We start from the raw sequence: 23,682 nt of genomic DNA on the forward strand, positions 1-23,682 counted from the left end.
TCCTGGTCCGGTGTGAAAGCCACCACAGACAATAAGCAGTGAATGGACATGCGATACGGAAGACAGCATGCAGTGTCTTCCAATGAAAATTCTCTTATAGATGCTGACCTTTGAATTTCATACAATTTTCACGTGGTATAAAATATGATTCTTCATTTGCCTTCCCCTCCAACCATTTAAAGTATAAAAATTATTGTTTGCTCATAGGCCATCCAGAAGAGGCATTGGGCCAGATTTGCCCCATTGGCTATAGTTTGTTGACTCTGAACAAGACGGTACATGCAGTTTAATCTTTTGTTACAAATACTGAATTTTTAAAATGATTTATGCAAGCTTCCCCTATCCATAAACCATTTTAGTTGCTTATGAAGGAAGTGATCTCTTAGTATCCACTGGTGGTTGGTTCCAGGACACTGCTCACCACAGTGGGTACCAAAAATTCATAGATGCTCAAATCACTTATATAAAATGACATAGCATTTGTATAATACCCTTCTGCATATTTTAAATCATCTCTGGATTACTGATATAATATTTAATTCAATATAAAAGCTATTAAATAGTTCCCAGTGTATGGCAAAGTCAGGTTTTGCTTTTTGGAACTTTCTGGATTTTTTTTTTTTTTTATGTTTTGTTCTATGGTTGGTTGAAATTGTGGATGTGGAACCGGCAGATACGTTGGGCTAACTATATTGAATTGAAAAATCATTGGAAATGATTTTCTCATTTCCTCATTGAGGAAGTTTCCTCATTTCTTATGTTAGCCATACAGACAAATCTCACCTCTTTCAGGAAGCCCTCCACAGTTCCTCCAGCTCTTACTTATTTTCTTTCATTGAATTCCTACCTTAGGCTTCTGGGTTTGGACCACAGATAAATAGTTTGGTCTACATTTTTCTTAATGGAACTAAAATTTTAAATCAGAAGCATCTTGTGGCATTGAGCCCAAATGCCCATCATCCTACAGGGTGCTGGAGCTACGTGGAAGCTGCCTACTTTCCACTGGTTAAGCTGTTTCTTGCCCGCCTCTCATCTGATGTGTACATCTTCTCCAGTTGTATCAGCTTACTCATTGTTCATTTAAGTTGACCCCCGGCTCCTATATGATTTTGGGTTTGTGATTCCCAATATCGACTCTACATCCTTAATTTTATACCTTTATTTTTTTCCTAATAGTTCTTTTTGAAAGTTTTTAAAATATAGTAAAGCACAAAGAATAGTATTATAAACACTAGTGTACCAACCCCTTGGGATGTAATAAACACTAACACATTACCATTTTAGCTTTATATTTCTAAAATAAATATGCAGGGTATCCTAGGTACTCTAGCAAAGTAATGCTCAAAATTCTCTAAGCCAGGCCTCGACAGTATGTGAACTGTGAAATTCCAGATGTTCAAGCTTGATTTAGAAAAGGCAGAGGAACAAGAGATCAAACTGCCAACATCTGCTGGATCATCAAAAATCAAGAGAGTTCCAGAAAAACATCGACTTTTGCCTTATTGACTACATCAAAGTCTTTGACTGTAGACCACAACAAACTGTGGAAAATTCTTAAAGAGATGGGAATACCAGACCACCTGACTTGCCTCCTCAGAAATCTGTATGCAGGTCAAGAAGCAACAGTTAGAATTGGGCATGGAACAACAGCCTGGTTCCAAATTGGGAAAGGAGTACATCAAGGCTGTATATTCTCACCCTGATTATTTAACTTATATGTGGAGTACATCATGCAAAATGCTGGATTGGATGAAGCACAAGCTGGAATCAAGTTTGCTGGGAGAAATATCAGTGACCTCAGATGAGCAGATGACACCACCCTTATGGCAGAAGTGAAGAAGAACTAAAGAGCCTCTTGATGAAAGTGAAAGAAGATAGTGAAAAAGTTGGCTTAAAACTCAACATCCAGAAAACTAAGATCATGGCATCCAGTCCCATCACTTAGGGCAAATAGATGGGGAAACAGTGGAAACAGTGAGAGACCTTATTTTGAGGGGCTTCAAAATCACTGCAGATGGTAACTGTAGCCATGAAATTAATAGACACTTGCTCCTTGAAAGAAAAGCTATGACCAACCTAGACAGCATATTTTAAAGCAAAGACATTACTTTACCAACAAAGGTCCATCTAGTCAAAGCTATGGTTTTTTCCAGTAGTCATGTATGGATGTGAGAGTTGGACTATAAAGAAAGCTGAGTGCCAAAGAACTGATGCTTTTGAACTGTGGTATTGGAGAAGACTCTTGAGAGTCCCTTGAACTGCAAGGAGATCCAACAGTCCATCCTAAGGGAAATCAGTCCTTAATATTCATTAGAAGGACTGATGCTGAAGCTAAAACCAATACTTTGGCCACCTGATGTGAAGAACCGACTCGTTGGAAAAGACACTGATGCTGGGAAAGTTTGAAGGTGTGAGGAGACAGGGACGACAGAGGATGAGATGGTTGAATGGCATCACTGACACAGTGGACGTGAGTTTGAGCAAGCTCCAGGAGTTGGTGATGGACAGGGAAGCCTGGCGTGCTGCAGTGCGTGGGATCACAAAGAGTTGGACATGGCTGAGCGACTGAACTGAACTGATCCTAGGTAGAGTTGGTCTCCTTGGAGTTGCCCATTTCCAAACCCCTTCCCATTGTTTCCTACACTAATCAGCGACTGCTGAGAATTTGGTGTATATCCTTCTAGTAAGGGTATTGATACTTTTGGGGCTTCCCTGGTGGCTCAGAGGTTAAAGCGTCTGCCTCCAATGCGGGAGACCTGGGTTAGATCCCTGGGTCGGGAAGATCCCCTGGAGAAGGAAATGGTAACCCACTTCAGTATTCTTGCCTGGAGTATATATTTAATTATCTGTAGAAATACATGTGGTATTCTTTGTTGTTTTTTTTTTTAAATGTCTAATTATCTAAATGCTATTATTCCTCTGTGTGTCTTGTCATTGAGTATTACCAAATCCGTCTGATACAGACACATAAATGCTGTGGCATTCTATTGTGATATGAATATGCATAGTTTATTTCTCCATTCTCCTATCGATGGATGTTTAGTTTTTTTCCTGTTTTGCACTATTGCAAACAATATTGTCCTATCTTTATATGTGTCTCCAAATGCATACACAGAAGTTCTCTGAGCTGCACACCTAAAAATGGAATTGCTGGCTCATGGTGAATTGGTGTTGTCACTTTTATTTTTCACCGTGTTCTAACTGTTTTACATATTGGTCATCTCTGCAGTTATAGCGTGAGGTCTTTTTTAGTCTGAAAGATTCGTGAGGTTGGCAACTGTCTTATTTGTCATCCTCCACCACCCTGACTGTGGATGCCTGTGCATAATTGGGCTCAGCAGATATGTAAAGAGTGAGTAATACTATTATTGGACAGAACTGCAATCTATTTAAGGATAGGAGCTGAATTTTTCCTGATTCTTGGTACCTCTTGGTTCGGGATTTGACACAAAGTAGGAGACTGAGAAATGCCAGTGGAAAACCGGTCCCTCCTTACCCTGTTCCCTGTGGCTTGTTTGATTCCCAGATATTTCCTCCTCTCTCAAAATTTATCTTGAACACCCATCTTCTCCCTTTTGGTTCCATCTCTTGGGTTCTCCTTCATCACTAACTCCTGACTTCTCTCTCACAGGTTCATGGAACACACTTCCAATGTTGTGGACTTTAAACATTCAAGCCCATTGAAGGAGCTTATTAAATTTTGAGAAAAGAGTCAAAGTTGTTTGGACATTGAATTATTTCTTTCAATGCATTTAAAAATCAACCTTCTTTCTTTTGCCTCTTCAGACCCAAAGCCTTTTAGTCTCTTTCTCAATCTCCCCTTCTTCTCTTCTGGGTTTTTTTTTCAAACCTTTTAATCCCTGCCCGTTTTCACCATCTCACTCATCATCATATTGTGTAACTAACACAGGCTTTGCATGCAGAATTCCTTGCTGCTGATCCGCTGTCAATTTCTATTAAGGCCTAGTTTGTGTCTCACTTTTACTCAATTTCTCTGTAGCTGCTGACCTCTTTTACCATTAATCCCTTCTGCTCCCTAATGGGAAAAGTATCAGGTGGCATGGAAGCACTCAGAAAGTCAAGGATGTGGCCTGAATTTTGGGAGACCAACAACTGCTGGCCTCCAAGCCTCACCTTTCTAGGGCACTGCTCTTTCTGCTTTGATTTGAAATTGGTCCTTGGCAGCTTCCTCCATGGAAGCAGAGAGGAGGGCTTATGGAGGCAAGGAGGCAAAGGAGGTGAGGGAGCCTAGGTCTTTCAGAGAGAACTGAATTCTCTAGAAACCCATGAAGAAGCGCACAGGAATCCACCTGTATCAAGTTGCTATACAAGAACATTGACTATTTCTTTATTCAGTGGTATGTATTGAGTACCCACTACAAGGTAGACACTATTCTAAGTGCTCTAGGAGCTGAGCTAAGGCATAAACAGTACAGTCAAGGTCTCTGCTGATGAAAAGGTGCTATGTTTTACAGCCTCTTCTACACCCTATAAAAGAAAACAAATTTGTATGAGGTTTATGTCAGCACTAGTATTTATGGAATATTCTCCATAATCAAATTTTTAATGTTGGTGGTGGTGATGCTGGTGGTAGCGGTGGTGGTGGTGTGTGTGTGTCTGTGTGTTACACAGAGAGAGAGGCAGGTAGGGAGAGAGATTTCAGGATTGCTTCTAATTTCCGAGGTCTTTAACTCTAGTTGAGAACTGTGATTATTGCTTATCTCTTAGTCTGAGAAAGAACAACACTGTCAGTGAATGGAAGGGAATATCACAAAATATTAAAAGTGGTTTACCTCTAGTGAGGTTTTTATGTTCCCATCTATAGATTTTATAGTTTTCAATTTTTATAATGAGAGTGCATTCTTTTTATAATGAGAAAATGGAAATCACTTATCAAAACGTACTCATGAAATAAAAAGTAGCTTCCAGATAATGAAAGAATAGAGGCTGCATTTAGGCATGTGTAGATGATTATTTGCATTACACTTACTATACCTTTGAGGTCATGACCTAAGGGAAGGGAGAGTCTTAACTACCCACTATCACTCCTCAGTGCTAACTAATGCTCTGAGTAAATTAATACTAAGTCATTTCAAATAAGAAAGCTACTAGAATCTATCAAAGACAAGAAGGGAAAAAGATAAATCCTATTTGTAAAATAAAAATTTAGGAAATTACTAGATAGTGGCTTTGGATGAAGCAGTGCTCTAAATAATTTTTTCAAGGTCATCTGGTTAATTTATGCTTCATTTGTAAGTTATTGTGTATTTTAAAAATTAATGAAAGATTTAATTATAGCAGGGTTGCCTGTGACCTTTTGTGAAATGACTTCATCATAAATCTACAGGTATTTCAGAACTGTTTTCCAGGTTTCTAATAATTTGCCCTCAAATTAATGACATCCAGCCAGTGAAAGTCGTCAAGGCAGGGTAAAAGGTTTGAGTTGGGATTTGCGGTTTCCTAGCAATGGCTAATTCTGAATCCTGGACGGAGGTGGCATAGAAGATGGTGTGTGACTCACCGGAATCCACAGCTGGTTTAATTGTTTACTTAGAAGAATGAGAAATAAATCCAGTGTGTCAATAGGGGCAATTGCAAGTAGCCAGACTGTCATTGCAGAGCCTTTGACTTGAAGTGAAATGAAAGTTGTTCGGTCATGTCTGACTCTTTGTGACTCCACAGATACAGGCATGGAATTCTCCAGGCCAGAATACTGGGAGTGGGTAGCCATTCCTTTCTCCAGGGGATCTTTCCAACCCAGGGACTGAACCCAGGTCTCCTACATTGCAGATGGATTCTTTACCAGCTGAGTCCCCAGGGAAACCCACCTTTGACTTGGGGCATATTTATCTACATGTCAGTGTGAAGGCAACACCTGGGCCAGTGGAGCATCCTTCTTGCCAAAGTACCCACAAGGATTATCCCTCATTTGTGAACCGAAGGTTTATGTCTTCTTTCTAGCCTGCCGACCATCCATGAAGTCCAATTTAGATTCTGTCACCCTCCCTAGTATCTCTGACCGTCACTCACCTTAGGAGCTTGATGAGAGCAGCTAAACTGTCTCAGCTCATTTCCCAGAGACCAGGATACATCATTGTCTATGTCATTCTGATGACTCATTTGATCTGTTAGACTGTGCAGAGGAATGCCACATCTTAGCACATCAAAGATAATGCTCTCTTAGAAGAACCTAGTAGCTCAGTTTATAGTTCTAGAGTTGTAGGCTAGAGCTTGGGAAACCCAGAACTTTCTAGATACGAGAGCCTTAAGGAAAAGCCAGCAAAGTGTGAAAAGTGGCTCTTGGCTGAAGCCTTCCCTGGTCAACCATAGCTCCAGATGTGATCACCTTCCTCCCCTGTGTTCCTCCAGCAATTACTCATGATACTATTGTCATATATGATATCTCCATGGCTCATCCTGCAAGATGCAGAGGTTTCCCATGGAGAACAGTTAGTCAGCCAGGAGAAAGACTTGGGGTTCAGGTGACTTGGACTCTACTCCTTTATGTTAGTGAGCAGACCACTACCTAGGCTTTGGTTTCCCCAGTTAGCAGGTGAAGGGTTTCAGCCAAAGGTTTATCCCTAAGGACCTTTAGTCTCGAGCACTAAGACTTTATAGCTTGGTTTGTTCATTTTCCTGCCCCAGGGACTTTCAACTTGAGGCCAAGCCAATGAAGACTGTCATAGTGCTGGTACAGGTATTCTCCATGGAGTAAATGCTTTAGACCTTGAGACAAACTGGACCATAATTGGAGCTCTCTAGATAACACCTTCTCTGCCTATTTCTCTTTTCTTATTTGCAACAACTGTGCTTTCAGGTTTATATATTTCATGGTGTTTCTGTCTTTTATTTAAGCAGTCTAATAGACCCCCAAACCCATACGTCTATGCCAAGCAGTGCAGTCAGATGATTGCTAATGAGTCACAAAATGCTTGGAAAGGGATATGAAGTCTTGTTGAAAGCACAGTGCTGAGAACCATGTTATAACATCAGCAGCAATCATGTCAATTGGACTCCTGGCTCCAACACCTATTCATTGCATAACCTTTTAATATGAGCTATTTAGCTTCTTTGAGCCTTAGCTTCCCTATCTGTTACATGGGAACAATAAATGAGATAATTCACACAAAGTGGTCAGCACATTCAGGTCAGTTCAGTTCAGTCTCTCAGTCGTGTCTGACTCTTTGCAACCCCATGAATCGCAGCACGCCAGGCCTCCCTGTCCATCACCAACTCCCAGAGTTCACTCAGACTCGCGTCCATCGAGTCGGTGATGCCATCCAGCCATCTCATCCTCGGTCATCCCCTTCTCTTCCTGCCCCCAATCCCTCCCAGCATCAACGTCTTTTCCAATGAGTCAACTCTTCGCATGAGGTGGCCAAAGTACTGGAGTTTCAGCTTTAGCATCATTCCTTCCAAAGAAATCCCAGGGTTGATCTCCTTTAGAATGGACAGGTTGGATCTCCCTGCAGTCCAAGGGACTCTCAAGAGTCTTCTCCAACACCACAGTTCAAAAGCATCAATTCTTTGGCGCCCAGCCTTCTTCACAGTCCAACTCTCACATCCATACATGACTACTGGAAAAACCATAGCCTTGACTAGATGGACCTTAGTCAGCAAAGTAATGTATCTGCTTTTGAATATGCTATCTAGGTTGGTCTATGTTTCAATAAATGATCACTAATATTGGTGTTTTTATTATTATTGCTGCTATTTGATTGACTTCTGCTAGAATACCTACTGTTTGCAACGACTTAAAGTAGAGATAGTGGGAATATAGAAGCATAAGATGTACGATCTGCCCACAAATCCTCAGGCATCCAACAAAAGATATGAAATTAATTATCATATTTAAGTCCTATTATATAAAATATGAAAGGTAGTTAAAGTACTCATTTCTTAATTTCTACTAAATATTATAAACATACAGCACATTTAAACCTCAGAATTCTGCTAGGTCATGCTGTTATCTTCATTTTGCACATGAGAAAACTGAAGTCTAATTAATATGTATACAGAACTTCCCATTGGTCCAGGACTGGGGCTCACATACTGGCCCATATGAAGTCAGCATCTTTTATGTTGGACCATTTCCCAGACAACACATGGTACTGTGCAAGGGAAAATTTGTGTAAGTTGAAGACTTGTAAGAGTTTAAAATCTAGTGAAGGCAATACTATATATAGGGACATATTTTATGAATTATGATACCTGTTGGAAGTGCTAAGGATGATACTCAAAACAGAAAAAAATGCTACAAAAATTCAAAGTAAAGAGATAATTTTTTCCTTATAAGAAAGGAATAGAGGAAGAAGAAAGATACAGAGAGCAAAAAGTTAGCCTTTAAATTAAAATAAAAAAGAATAATCCATCAAGAAGACAGAAAAATCTCAAAATCTATAGAGTGCTATGATTACACAATATAAAAATCTACAAAGACTAAAGGAGAAGTGGAAGATTTAAAATATCATAGAGGGATAGTTTAATAAACTTCACATAGAGCAAGCAGTCCAAAAGTTCATGTGATTTTGGATATGAATGACACTATTAAGAAACCTGATTTAAAAGAACTGTATACAACCCTCCATACAACAAATAGAGAATACATTTTTAGAGTAAACAGTTAATATATTTTTTTAATTGACTACATACTGGGTCACATAGAAAGGCTGGACTAATTCCAAAGAACTGATATCATTGAGATTATGTTCTCTTTAAACATTACAAATTTATCAAAATCTTTAAGTGATTAGAAAATAAATTTTAAAACCTTCATCTGTTTATTTTTGAAAAGTGAAATCAACATGGTCACTACAAAATACTTCGATTTGAACAGTTTTCCTCCCCCTTAATCTCCCTCCCAAGAAACATTGCATATTATTTGCCTTGAGGCTTGCAGAATGGGCAGGAGTTGGACATATAAGATAAGATGCTGGGGGAGGCCTCGTAGGCAGAAGAAGAGCAGGCACTAGGAAGTCATGTTTCTTTTACTGGAACAAATGGAATTCTGTCTGAACATGAGGAACACTATGAAGTAGCAGGACATAATACTACAAAGGTAGATAGGGAGGCTCTTATAGCAAATTCACAGTTCTTAGTGTCATATTCATGACTAAATCTTGTAAGAGTTCACAACAAGAGTAGGTGCCTTGGGAGTTTTCTGCATAGAAGTTGAAAAGATGAGTGTTATAGAAGGACATTAGGGGACCTCTTGACCCACATGTGAAGCACAAATGCCAAGTGTAGGGACAGAGAAAAAGAAGGCTTAAGTTACCAGCAGAGATGTGAAGAGGGGCGAGGAGAGAAGTATACTTAGAGACGGGGAGGTGGAAAGTATGGTGTTTGAAAAATCGAGGAAGCCCTCTGCCTGGAGGAGAAGGTTACCATCTGTTCATACAGGAAGTCAGAAGTTTAGAGGAGAGATCCTTTAGACTTTGAATACATAAGGAACACTTTTAAGAGGAGGTGGCCTTTAAGTCAGAGCTTGTGTTGGTTTTAGAGCAGGCAGAGACCATAGGAGGATATTTCTAATGAAAAACATGGAAAAAAACAAAGTGCATAATCAGGAGTATATGTGGGTGTGTGTATGTGTGTATGTTTGTAAGTATATGTGTTTGCTAGAGGCTCTGATAAGCATTCCACAGCTATTATTATCAGCACATGTGTGTACACACAAACACAACTACCTATGTAGAGCAGGCACCTGTAGAAAGGGAAAGAGACCAGTTTGGCTAGGACAGAGAGGGGAGAAGGAAGATTTTTGGAAAGGTATACGATGGAATGGCATAGGATGAAATGCTAGTTCTAGGAATGTGGTCCCTATTCTATAACCTGTGATTTCTGAGTAGGTATGTTCAGTTCAGTTCAGTTCAGTTGCTCAGTCATGTCTGACTCTTTGTGACCCCATCAATCGCAGCACGCCAGGCCTCCCTGTCCATCACCAACTCCCGGGGTTCACTCAAACTCACTGTCCATAGAGTCAGTGATGCCATCCAGCCATCTCATCCTCTGTCATCCCCTTTTCCTCCTGCCCCCAATCCTTCCCAGCATCAGAGTCTTTTCCAATGAGTCAACTCTTTGCATGAGGTGGCCAAAGTACTGGAGTTTCAGCTTTCGCATCATTCCTTCCAGAGAATACCCAGGACTGATCTGCTTCAGAATGGACTGGTTGGATCTCCTTGCAGTCCATGGGACTCTATGTAGTGTCATTGAAATAATGCTCTAAGACAACGGTCTAGGAACAGGTGGGGGATAGCCTTCATGAAGACGTAGGTGTAAACTAGTGAGGCAGGAGGTACTGAGAGCCTGGAATATGGTCTTCAGCAGGAAGAAGCACAGCCAGTAAAAGCTTTGGCTTCACATGAATGTCAACTTGATTCCCAGCTCAGTATTAACCTTGAGCATGATCCTGGAGCCACAGTTTTCCTCATCTGAAATGGCTGTGCCTAAGATTCTCAGGTATTCTGTGGAGGATTCAGGATGAGAATAGCTGAGGAACGTTCAGCAGAGTCCCTGGAATCTGATAAGCATGTCATCAGTGGTAGCCGTCAATGGTGGCTGTTATTGGTTATCAAAGCATAGGAGTGGAATACAGAAGTTGGTGGATTTGGGAGATTTTTTAAAAAATATAAATGTATTTATTTTAATTGGAGGTTAATTACGATAACCCTATATGTGAGACAGCAAAAGAGAGATTTTGTAGAAATGTAAGGAAAGGATGGAGTGCTAGGCTAGAGTTTAAGAGCGAGGACAGGCTGAGGGCTAAGTCTCGGCTAATGCAAAGGTTTCTAGCCTAATATTTACAGAAAGAGGAAAATTAGGAAGAAACTGACAGAGTCAGTTTTGGCCTTGTTCTCTTTCTTGAGGCAGATAACAGATAGAGAGCTGGTGGTTCCAAGAACTCAAGGCGCTAGTGCTGGGGTCACTGAGGAAGATAAAGGAAGGGAGTCCTGGGGCAGGTTGATGACAGCATAATATTATCTTAGTTGAGTTCAATCAAGTGTTTCCTCAAAAGTCAGTCTGCAGTGACATGCCTGCTAATCTGACTCCCCAAGAACTGTTCGTTCGTTTACATATTTCCAGTGGTTTCCTAATAATGAATTCTTGTCATTTTCCTCTTGGAAGAATTGTGGTCAACCAGTCTCTTCTTGAAATTTCTTTCCGCTTTCATAACTGTATATAAAGCTGGTGCATTTGGAGGTTGAAAAAAGCACCCAGTTACTATGCAGGGGAGAATCAGGTGACCCAGAGTTGCTCTCCAGTAAAGAGGAAAATATCCTTACAGAGCCTGCTCCTCTAATTACACTTAGTGTGGCATTGTTTCCACCTAAATTATAGCAATTATATACCAAGATCCCCTTTGAAATCATTTAATTAATGAGTAGCTAACCCTCTGTGTGGATGGAATTCTAATGAAGTCTTTTACTTTTATAAACTACCTCCCTCCCTCAAATTAATCACTTCCCTTCCCACAAGGCCTGCTCAGGTTTGGATAGTGGATTAGACAAGGTGTGTTATTTAGGGTCCCAGCAAATCACAGGTGTTTGTGGAAATCCTAGCACAGTCCATGATAACAAGAGGTAGAGATACTGCTGCTATTTTCCCTGAGATTGTTTTTGTTTAAACCCCAAAGGACATACAACTCAGCCATGTTCTTCGGCCCAGAAATAAGGCCAGATAAAGCTATCACCCCAGTTTTGGAAGAAGTAGACAATTTTGATAGATTAATTCTACCCATCCATCAACCCAGAACTATTTATTGAGCATCTGTTATATGAACGAAGTGCCAGTGGAGACAAAGATTAATGGCTCTAACTGTTAAATCCTTTGTGTATGGGGTCACCAGGAGACAGTTCGTTCACCTGAAAGTAGACATAAGGATTAAAAGAAAATAAACTCTTGGAAATTGTTTTTAACGAGCCATGTTTCATCTAGACAATTTTTGCATCCCACCCTTTCAGTATATGTGTCACTGAACAAAAATGTTGTGTAAGGAAGCTGAAAGCTTGAGAGATGAAGTGATTTGCTCAAAGTCACCTCACTCATTTAGTAGTAGACAGGGGCTAGGAAAAGACACGTCTTCTATTTCCTTACCTGGTTTCGCCATGCCCAGACTACCTGTATGTTAAAAGGTAAACAACCACCCAAGAGCGGAGGAGGACACTTTGTGACCAGAGTCACAGCAGCACAGACATAGCAACAGAGGAGGCTAAAAAAGGACAGAGACGCTCTCAGGTTTGTAAAGCCCAAGAGGAAGGTGAGTCTTGAGTGGAGCCGAAAACTCTCATGAAAAAACAACAACAACAACAACAACAGAAAAACAAAACAGGTGACAAAGTAAAAAAGAAAAAGAAAAACACAAGTAATAAATTTTAATTGATTTTTCCTGAAAATCCATATTGTGAGAAATGTCTCCGAGAATTCATTTATTTTGTTCTATTGTTGGGAGCAACTTCTTCAGAGGAACTAGAGAGTAGCCTACCCTTTCCAGACAGTCATTTGTATTTTTGTATGAGTTATCTACTTTCTCCAAGGCCGTATAGAAGATGTCTTACACGCACACACACACACACACACACACACACACACACACACACACACACACACACACACAAGACAAAGAAAGCCCCTGCATTAGAGGTTAGTATTTACCTTGGAAAGGGAATTTTGAGCCAACCTTATTGAAACCTCTTGATGAGCAGGGCCTTGAGTATGACTCTGTGGGGGTCCTAACAATGAGAATGATGGAGACAGGAATGAACACTTATTATCAACTGGGATTTTCAAGATATTTCCATACATTATCTCAGGGTTTTGATTATGTTGATGAAAATATGCTTTGAGTTAAGGGGGACTAGGAATACATTTCTGAAAAAAAGAGGTCAGAATAGTTTATCTTGATAATGGCAAGAAAGTATGGCTGTGGATGACCGTTGTTTGACTGTGCTAGGAATTGGCTTTTTTTTCGGTCAGACTTGAAAATGAAGCCACACTCTAGAACTGCCTTGATCCACTAGTACTCAGGAGTCAGCCATTCTTTGTCAAGCAACTACAACTGAAAGGCTTTATGTGGTCCAAAGAAGTACAAGAACCTTCCCAGCTTTATGGAGCTTTCTAACTCATTGATACAAATTTGACCAAAAATATAAGAAAATTAAATACAATTAAATTAAACTTTTTGTTTCCCAAAAAGTTACCACAAGTGGGATGAGTATGCTATTCCTAGTTTATTGGTCATAAGCTCAGGGGAATATTTCCCTAAGGAGGTGAGGAGTTTTTATCTGAGAAATTTAGTTCTTGTACTATTATTTAAAAGCAGTCTAGACTTTCTTTTTCTCCAATCTAGGACCAAGTAGATCTAATTAGTGTTTATCACCCCAGAGTGAGGGGCTTGTTTTCTAATCCCTTGGACTGCAAGGAGATCCAACCAGTCCATTCTGAAGGAGATCAGCCCTGGGATTTCTTTTGGAAGGAATGATGCTAAAGCTGAAGCTCCAGTACTTTGACCACCTCATGCGAAGAGTTGACTCATTGGAAAAGACTCTGGTGCTGGGAGGGATTGGGAGCAGGAGGAGAAAGGGACAACTGAGGATGAGATGGCTGAATGGCATCACTGACTCGGTGGACGTGAGTCTGAGTGAACTCTGGGAGTTGGTGATCGACAGGGAGGCCTGGCGTGCTGTGATTCATGGGGTCACAGAGAGTCGGACATAACTGAGCGACTGAAATGAACTGAACTGAACTGACTTTTCTACTAGGTTCTCACTTCTACAGATCCCGTTGTGAATACTAACATATGTTCTAAGGTTAGATAGAAAAAGGGTTGAGAAATGCTTGAAATTCAGTAAGTCTTTATTTTATCTCCTACTTAGTTTGCTGTGCTTCTGTCATTTCATCTTCCATGACTCTAATCAGAAGATCAGTGAGTGAATTCAGTATTGAACAGAGCTAGGGAAGCCACATCTCTGCAGAAGAGAGACCCTATATCGGAGTCCCTCACGCCCCACAGGAAGGAGTCCACCATGAACTGATAATGGATAGAGAGATGGGAAGTACATCAGTGTCTGAAAGTTGCCAAGAGATTAGTTGGGGTCCAGTGAGAAAATGCATAAAGCTAGTAATGCTAGCATTAAATGTTTAAAATTTTTCATCTGGCACATGGGAGAAGCAGAATAGCCAACTTTCAAATGGAAATATTAGTGAGTCAATTTAGAGGTTGGGGAAAGACCTAGGAAAAATGGGACAGGAAATCTGTCATAGAAATCAAAGAAATGTAGGTGAAAGGACGTGACCTGCTGAGATTGCAGAAGAAAGAATCTGAATTAGTCCCCAAGTCCCAACTGGGCACCTACTGTGTTCAGTTCTGAAATGAGCACCCTGGGATCAGAAACAGATATCCCAAAGTGTTGGGAAGACCAACACCATGGACCTGCTTAGAGGCTCAGTGTCAGTTCAGCTATGTACTTGGATATTGCCTGCACCCTCCTCAGCATCAGCCCTGGGAAATGATGAAGTCTGAGGGTGAGATTCTCTGGTTACCAACTCTTGAGCTATTCCTTTGCTGTGTGGGCAACTTTGTTTATTAGAACAATCTCTCCTATTTTGTAAACTTCTGAAATTTTATTTTCTGTTATTTTTTAATACTGAAGACATCTCCCCAGAGCACCTGTTTATTGGTCTCCACTCCCCTGACCCTTCCTAAGTCATCTCCAGGTTAACCAGCCATAGTGTTTACACCACTTGGATTGGTAGCTGAAAATTGGCCTCAAATTGTAGCACCTTTTGTATTATTTCTTTTTTTATTATTTAATTTATTATTTTGTTATTTCTTCTATTTGTGCTTCCTGTAACAAATTACTACAAACTGGGTGGCATTTAAGAATAAACCTTAGTTTAGATGAAACTGGAAAATAAATAGAATTCAGTCTAGGCTTTTTCCATCTTTTGGTGGCTCCAGGCGTTTCTTAGCTTCTGCCTGTGTAACTCCAGTCTTCACCTCTGTCTTCATGTAGGCTTCACATCTCTGCATGTCCCTCTTCTTTGTATCTCTTATAAGCATACTTGTCATTGGACTTAGGGCCAGGATGATTTTATCTTGAGATTCTTAACCCACATCTGCAAAGACTTTTTTTGCAGTTAACCTGTCACATTAACAGGTTACAGGGAATAGAATGTGGTCATATCTCTCTGGGGATCTACTGTTTAATGTAGTACATCATCTTAATCCTCTTTTTTTTTTTTTTCAATGGTCCTTAAACTTTGGGAACTGTGAACCCTTTTGAAAATCTGATAAAAGACATATAACTTCTCCACAGACAAATAAGCACATCCCAATAAATGCATATTTGTATTTAAAATTTCAAGAGATAAAAACTCCAGCACCACCACCACCACCACCAAGGCCCCCAAGTATTCTGGAGATACTCAGTCTATTCTCTGCATTAAAGCTGACACCCAACACTAAGTAAAATTTTCCTTTGTGATTTAGTTAATGTAAAACAGACCAGGACATTGCCTCTTTGTTCTAGGCAATATACAAAATTCTTCATTCACTGATGCATTCTAAGATTATCTTAAATGTTTTTGGTCTCTGAAGTGTCTACTTATGTTAATCGCATTGTATATGAAAATTCTTAAGCTACCATCCTCATTGTCATCATCATCATTGTTTATCCTGAGCTGCAACAAGTCGCATTTCTTTTATCCAGTGCTTATGTAGTTGCCAGGGAAGGACCTGACAGTTTCTACCCTGTTACATCACATGTTGTTAAATTCAGCCTGTCTCTTTAGTCTGTCAAGAGCTTTTTGGTTCCTTATTGTGCCATCAAGCATATTGACTGTTCCTTCCAGTTTTGTGTCATCAGAAAATGCAATTTCCAATGATGACCATTATTTCCATGTCGTAAAGTCATTAATAAAAATGATGAACAAGAAAGAGCAGACAGCTGCAGATAGCAGCTGACTACACACCCCCTCCCTCCTGGCTGATTTTAATGCCTTAATTGGATACTGTTCAGCCACATAATTTTACCAGCACCTGGTTTATATTTTTCACCTTTTCTTCAAGACTGCAGCAGCAGACTCTGTATATGCCTTATTGATATCCAGGTAAATCATATGCCTCATATTTCCTTCTTCTGTCTGTCTAGTTATCTTACCATAGAAAGAAATGTGATTAACCTGACATAATGTATTTTGTGATCCATACAATAACTGTGAACTATTCAGAATAGGCAGAAGTGTTTATTTTTTGGTTAGCATCACTAATATCCTGTTACTCAGGGTACTCCAATCAGGGAAGACTTTCTAGAGGAGGTGGCATTCAAATGTGGGAGGATTTAGATAGGTTGGATAAAGAGGGAAGAAGACATTCGTCAAAGTTTCTTCTACTGTTTGTTTTTTGATGAGCTCTTACCCTCATTCTCCTCTCTTAAAACACATAGAAACTTTTTATAAGAGATAAGTGTTTTGTTAAAGATTGAAATTTGATTGACTCATGACCTTTCCATGAACTGTATCTGATCTATTAGTAAATGGTAGAAATACCTTAATATAGACTTGGCATGGATATGTTTGCTACTAAATGTAGCAAGAATGTGATAGAACAGAAGGAATGGCAGAGCAGGAACCCCGCATAGTACTGGCCACGCAATCTAGGATATTCTAACCCCTCAGCCCCTACTAGTCAGGAGTGAGGTAAGGTTCATGCAAAGACCATACAGTTTTACTAAAGGAGAAAACCAGTCTTTCCCTCGAAGTCTGTTTAGTCTTTTTTTTTTTTTAGACAGAGATCTTAAAAGCTTTATTTAATGTGTAGATGATTATTGTTGTTGTTGTTAAGTCTTACCCAGTGGTGTCTGATACTTTGTGACCCCATGGACTACAGCACACCAGGCTTCCTGGTCCTCCACAATCTCCGAGAGTTGGCTTAACCTTATGTCCATTGAGTTGATGATGCCATCCAATCATCTCCTCCTCTGTCGCCCCCCTTCTCCTTCTGCCCTCAGTCTTTCCTAGCATCAGGGTCTTTTCCGGTGAGTAGGCATTTTGCATCAGGTGGTCAAAGTATTGGAGCACCAATGCCGAAGCTGAAGCTGAATATTCAGGGTTGATTTCCTTTAGCATCTACTGGTATGATCTCCTTGCTAGCCAAGGGACTCTCTATAAAGAGTCTTTCCCAGACCACAGTTTGAAAGCATCAATTCTTTGGCACTCAGCCTTCTCTATGGTCCAATTCTTACATCCATACATGACTACTGGAAAAACCATAGCTTTGACTATAAGGACCTTTGTTGGCAAAGTAATATCTCTGCTTTTTAATACACAATCTAGGTTTGTCATAGCTTTTAAACATTAAAAGTCATTTCCTACAGTGTATTTTAAGTTATATAATCTACAAAACAACTCTTAACTGCATTTCACAGGTTTAATCCACTCCACCCCTCCTTAAGCTTCCTCATCTTTCAGATAGCAGAAGGAAATGTCGCTTGAGGGGAGTTAGTATTTTCAGTTCAGTTCAGTTCAGTCGCTCAGTCATGTCCAACTCTTCGTGACCCCATGAATCGCAGCACACCAGGCCTCCATGTCCATCAACAACTCCCGGAGTTATTTTAGATGTCACCATAAGCATATTTGAACTTGGGAAAAGGAGAATTCAGAGCTAGGACTCTGATTGAGTCTTACTGGGATGGAAGCCATCCAGTTCCTTGAAAGACTTCAGTGGGTTTTGGTTCTGGGCATGACTGGTCTCCCCTTTACATCACTGTGATAGGTGCCTTGCATTGTAATTATAAGACATGCCACCGAGTGGAGTATGGGTGATCAGTCTTTTTTTCTATTTTTCTAGAAACGATTGATCATTCATATTTATAGGGCTATCAACTGCTGGACTTTGAAAAGGTCAGTATTGATTATCTAAGTCATGCAGACAGTGTGATTTACATAAATATGAGTTCCTTTTATGAGATGACTGATTTTTCAGGGAAGAGGGAGAGAAGGTGATATTCATGTGAGTTAAGTGATGAGAATTTCAACTAAAACATGCTGAGATTCAGTCAGAATTTTGGAGTTGGCAGGATCATACTTTAGATTAGCTAATCCAACCCCCACCCCTAAAAGAAAAACACACACATTAAGTTTACTATACAGATGAGGAAACTGAAGCCCTGCCTTTGGACATCAATGGATATAATAGTAGTGCTTGCATTAAGAAGAAGGCTGGCTATATGTTAAATTAATACTTGTGTAGAAGATTGTAGACAACTGGGAAAGTTTTTCCTTCTGTATACCTTGTTTTACTTCATATTCTTCCTATAAAGCACATATATTAATTTTGAAAATATATACATTTGAAAGCAATTATATATATATATATATATATATATATATATGATTTTAAATCCATAGTGAATACTGTGTCAGTTGGCTGGAGTTGTGTGGGCAGTGGACTTTACCTTCAATGGACTGCCAACAGTTGGCTTTAGAAGAATCATTAAAATCCAGGCTGTAATTCAGTCCTCTCTCTCTCTCTCTAGTCTTTGCATTTTAGTGACTGACTATGGGACTCTGCTTGTCTCTCTCCTTCCTCCCATAAACACTTAGAGTTTTTGGCCACTTCAGCCTCCGCTCGGAATGGCAGTTGGTGAAAGTGGACTACAAATCAATCTTCAGCCGACACTGTAGCGAGGAGGACTATCAGACCTGGCACCTGCTCAATCAGGTACAATGCCGGCTGGGGAACCCTGGCTCCTGGAAACAGGGGCCGCTGCAAGCCCTGTTTGGTCCCGTGGGTCTTCCTATTTGGAGGAGGGAAGTAGCAGGCCATCTGGGGAAAATGGTGAATGGTGGGGGTGGGATTGGAATTCATACACCAAGTTGAGTGGGGGCATATGATGTTTTGGAACTGCTGTGCACCCTGGAATCCTGATCTAGTCATTGAAATCACCGAGCAGCCTGGAAGAGAGGCAACAGTGATGACCTGGGGTTTTAGTGCTACCCATGGAAAATGAAGCAACCAGCACACCCTCTAATGGTTTGATCATTTTTACCTTCTAATGGAAACAGTGGGAGCGTTTCTCAAGCCATCCTGAAGTCAGGGCCCAGGAGCACTGGGAACAGGACCCCAAAGAAAGCTGAGGGTGAGGGACTCTAGCAAGGCAGATATTTAGTGCTATTCAACACAGGCAAAATTCTTTTGTCTTCAGAACCATTGAGTCCCTATAACTTGTACCAATTTCTTCTCTTTTTGTTCTTGACTAGGAATAAGGACTCAGGCATGGTTGTTTATCATAGAGTGGGAACATATTGAGTCCACTTCAGTTTCACTCTGAAGATGATGTGAGAAAGATGCCAACAGTGGATTACTTTCCACTGGAATTTATGGCAATTCAGGCAATTGCCAAGTGGTCTGTGGGGATGACTGGAATGTTTGCATTCTCTGTGGAAGTGGAGAAGCAGACATCACTAGCCAGGTTGGGTGGAGGGACAGTAATAGCCCAGTCTCCCCCAGTGTTCCTCTTGCCTGGTAGTAAAAGATCAGTCTTCTAATCTTGAATACTCCTGAATGGTTCCTGGGAGGTAGATTTCTACATAAAGTGACCAAAAGGGAATGCAAAGACTAATGCTGGCTTATTTCACTGTCTTTTGTGTTTTTCTGCCTCTCTTACTGTGGACTTTCTTCCTAAGGGGGAGCCTTGCGTCATGGGAGAAAGGAAAATATTCAAGAAACGCAAGCCAGGAGCTCAGTGTGCCCTGGGCCGAGACTCCTCAGGGACAGTGGTCTCAGAACCCTGTGTCTGTGCTGACTGGGACTTTGAATGGTGAGTCTCTTTATATCTCATCACCAGTTCCAGCTGGACACGGACTGGTTTGGGGGATAAGAGTGAAGATGAAGTTGAGGAGGTAGGCATGACTCAGCTGGCCTGCCAGCCTGGATGCCTCAGGTCCTGGCCAGATGGGATGTCTACAGCCCCAGAAGGAGGAGGGGGAAGCTTTTCACAGGAAAGATCATTGTCCTACCAGAGTGGTGTGTCCAAGGGGACTTCTCGTCTTCAGTCAGCAGCTGTCCTGGAAAGTCCCCAAGAGGAGGGGCTGGGCATGGAGAGCTCAGAGAGCTGCCACCATGGGCAGTCACCTCCGCACACGAGAGCTCGAACTGTGCTCTTTCCAATGAACTCTCTTATCACCATTTCTTTTTCCCTCCCTCTAATGACAACCAGAGAGAATGACTTTGGATCTCACCTCTTAGCTAATGACTCACAAATTTCCAAATATTTACCTCCAGCTCCAGCCTGTCTCTCCTCTTAGATGAAGACATTTGTGTCCATCTGTTTACTCAGCATCCATCTTCCCTTGAATTGGTAACAGGGATTTCAAAGTTTATGTTGCCAAGCAGAGTTCTTCCCAAATGCCCACTATTAGAAGTAGTTTTCCAACTTCTCTTGAGCCCCCCAGCCCAAACCAGGTTTTCCAAATTTGGTAAAACACATAGACATCCATTCAGTCCAAATCCCAAGAGAGCTTGATTTTTCCCTTTACCCTCAGGTGCAGGCCATCCAGAAGTCCTTGCATGTCTCTATTTCCAAAACACATTCTAACACAAAGCACCGCTACCCATGTCCATGACAATCTGGATCACCCCAACAATTTATTAATTCACTCTCTGTGTCCATTCTGGTCACCTTGAAATCTATCCTTGTTGTTCAGTCAGTAAGTCATATCCAGTTCTTTGTGAATCCATGGACTGCCGCACAGCAGGCTTCCCTGTCTTTCACTATCTCCTGGAGTTTGCTCAAACTCACGTCCATTGAATCGGTGATGCCATCCAACCATCTCATCCTCTGTCACCGCCTTCTTCTGCCCTCAATCTTTCCCAGCATCAGTCTTTTCCAATTAGTTGGCCCTTTGCATCAGGTGGCCAAAGTATTGAAACTTCAACTTCAGCATCAGTCCTTTCAGTGAATATTCAGGATTGATTTCCTTTAGGATTGACTAGTTTGATCTCCTTGTTGTTCAGTGGACTCTCAAGAGTCTTCTCCAGCACCATCCATCCGCAGAAGAGATAAAATTATATTTTAAAAACCCAAATCAGATCTTATCATTCCTATGCTTTAAATACTACAGTGGCTTCCCTGCTCCCTTAAAATATAATATAACCTTCTTTCTTTGCTCCACTGTAGATTATTGACGCACTAGCACTGTTCCTTAACTTCTTAACTATTCTCTCTTCGTTCACCATTTTGCAGCCATACCACTATCTCCTGCACCTTGATTAACCCAGACTCATTCCAAGCAAAAGAAACAGCAAGTACAGATATTTCTTTCAAATCTCAGTATGACTGGCACTGTTGGAGCACTCATACCTCAGCAAAAACTGCAGCTCAGAAATGCCTTCTGAGACCATCTGACCTCACCCCTACCCTAGCACTCTCAGGCATATCACCCTGTTCAGTTGTCATCTTAGTATTAATCACAAATAGAGAGATTGTGTTTTTTGATTGCTTTATAATTTGCCTATCTTTCCCAAGTAGAATGTAAGTGCTGTGAGTGCAGGAATTTTTGACTTTCTTTATTTTTGTATGCTCAGTGCCTCCCCCCACCCCCAATGTAAGGACAAAACAGTTGTACAGTATTTCTAAATATTGTTTCTTTTAGGAGAGGCAGAAGCCTTCCCAAACGTGGGAATGAGTGATCTCATTAGTAATTGCAGAGTGATTCCATGCTAATCCCAATTGGATGAATTCTTTCTCTGTGTCATATTCAAAAGCTGAAGTTCAGTTTATATATTTTCATTATATTAATTATAGGTTAAAAGATAAAGCTAAGGGCTCAGGTAACAGCCTATAAACATGGAAGGGGCAGGACTATGACAGAGTTGCATTAGGGTTTTGTTATTGTTGTTGTTTGGTCCCTAAGTCGTGTCTGACTCTCTGTGATCCCACTGACAGTGGCCCACCAGACTCCTCTGTCCATGGGATTTCCCAGGCAAGAATACTGGAGTGGGTTGCCATTCCCTTCTTCAGGGAATCTTCCCAACCCAGGGATCGGACCTGTGTCTCTTGCATTGTGGGTGGATTCTTTACCACTAATGGTATCTAATAGCTAAATTAAGTCCAAACAGGCACAGAAGAGCTGCCCCTGCCCAACAGCCTCATGCCCTTCATTCTCATTTCATCCAGCTTGTTTCTTGATTTTGTTTGGGAATCCATCTTTCATTTCCTGCTTTCTACTAGGACTATACTGGTAATAGCAAGCAAAGTGGACAATTATGACTGCTCCCAACCTGCTCTTCATCCCTGCCTTGAAAAGCTTGACTTCAGGAAGAATCAACCACATGGATTGTGCTAAGTTGAATTTAATTTGAATGGCAGGATCCTATCTGTGGTATTTTTGACCCTTTGGAAACAAAGGCTATTTTCATACTTGGGAAGAATAATTTTAATTATTAATTGTAGTCCAGAAGAATAGTCATAGCAGTATATACAGTGACCCACTCAGATTTATGGTACATGACATATTGATGTCAACCTGAGTATTCAGAATGTCAGCATCAGCCTTCCTTGTGTCCTTCAGCAGACTGACTCCACATCTTTCTGTGTGTCATGCCACATTTTCTCCTGTGTCTCTCTGAGTTGTTAGACACTCACCCATTCTGGGGAAACCTCACAGTTGAAGGAAGAATTGTAACATAAATATTTTTCCTTCAGCAATTACTTTAATGTTTACTAGTCTGAAAAAAAAATATCCCAGCTCTGATGCTCAATTTCTGACTTTAGGAAATTTTTTAATCTCTACAACTTCACATCCTGGGCTATAAACTGCAAATGAATAACATGTATCTCATTGGGTCCTAGGGAGGAATAAATGAATTCATATTCATCGTTAATGTGAATAAGGAATTCATCCTAATGGTGTACATAGCTTTTGCTGTTGTGGTTATTGTTAATCTTATACCCCAGGGTTAAGTGGTCCCCAAGGTATTTTTAGCAAGTAAACTAGAGCTTATATATCCATATAAGCACTATGTTCGGAGTTGTACCTTTGGGTGTTATCCATTTATTTCAGTGGTGATGGCTTTGCTTAAACTATTTCTAAATGGTTCTTTGGAAACTGCTGTCAAAATGCATCTATAAGTGAAGAAGTGGAGGAAGCGAACCCTTGCTCTGTGGTTCTCAGCTCGCCAATGCAAGTACCACCTGGACCTAACACCCTATAATGTCGGCGTCATTACTGTGATATTTTAATGAGAAGAAAATTAGCATCTGGAATAGAAATTACTTGACTGAGATTATATAACCTGGGAGAGAAAGAGATGAGGAGCAAAAGCAAATCTAGCCAAATTCCACATTCTCTTCTCTATATTATGCCATTTCTCATGGTACCATTTCACACCAGTCAGAAGGGCTGCAATCCAAAAGTCTGCAAGCAATAAATGCTGGAGAAGGTGTGGAGAAAAGGGAACCCTCCTACACTGTTGGTGGGAATGCAAACTAGTACAACCACTATGGAGAACAGTGTGGAGATTCCTTAAAAAACTGCAAATAGAACTGCATTATGACCCAGCAATCCTGCTGCTGGGTATACACACCGAAGAAACCAGAATTGAAAGAGACATGTGTACCCCAATGTTCATCGCAGCACTGTTTATAATAGCCAAGACATGGAAGCAACCTAGATGTCCGTCAG

At 40.7% G+C, this 23,682-nt stretch overlaps 1 protein-coding gene across 2 annotated transcripts in view; it reads left to right on the forward strand.

Moving 5' to 3' along the window:
• Window positions 1–23,682, forward strand: part of SORCS3 (sortilin related VPS10 domain containing receptor 3) — a 654,973-nt gene that overhangs the window by 570,408 nt on the left and 60,883 nt on the right. For both annotated transcript variants that reach the window (XM_004020175.5, XM_060404717.1), the window contains exons 15-16: window positions 18,601–18,718; window positions 19,684–19,817. In XM_004020175.5, the coding sequence (XP_004020224.2) occupies window positions 18,601–18,718; window positions 19,684–19,817 (252 nt within the window). The remainder of the gene's footprint in view (window positions 1–18,600; window positions 18,719–19,683; window positions 19,818–23,682) is intronic.

The sequence above is a fragment of the Ovis aries genome, chromosome 22 (assembly GCF_016772045.2).
Source record: "Ovis aries strain OAR_USU_Benz2616 breed Rambouillet chromosome 22, ARS-UI_Ramb_v3.0, whole genome shotgun sequence".
In the NCBI taxonomy this organism is placed as follows: Eukaryota; Metazoa; Chordata; class Mammalia; order Artiodactyla; family Bovidae; genus Ovis; species Ovis aries.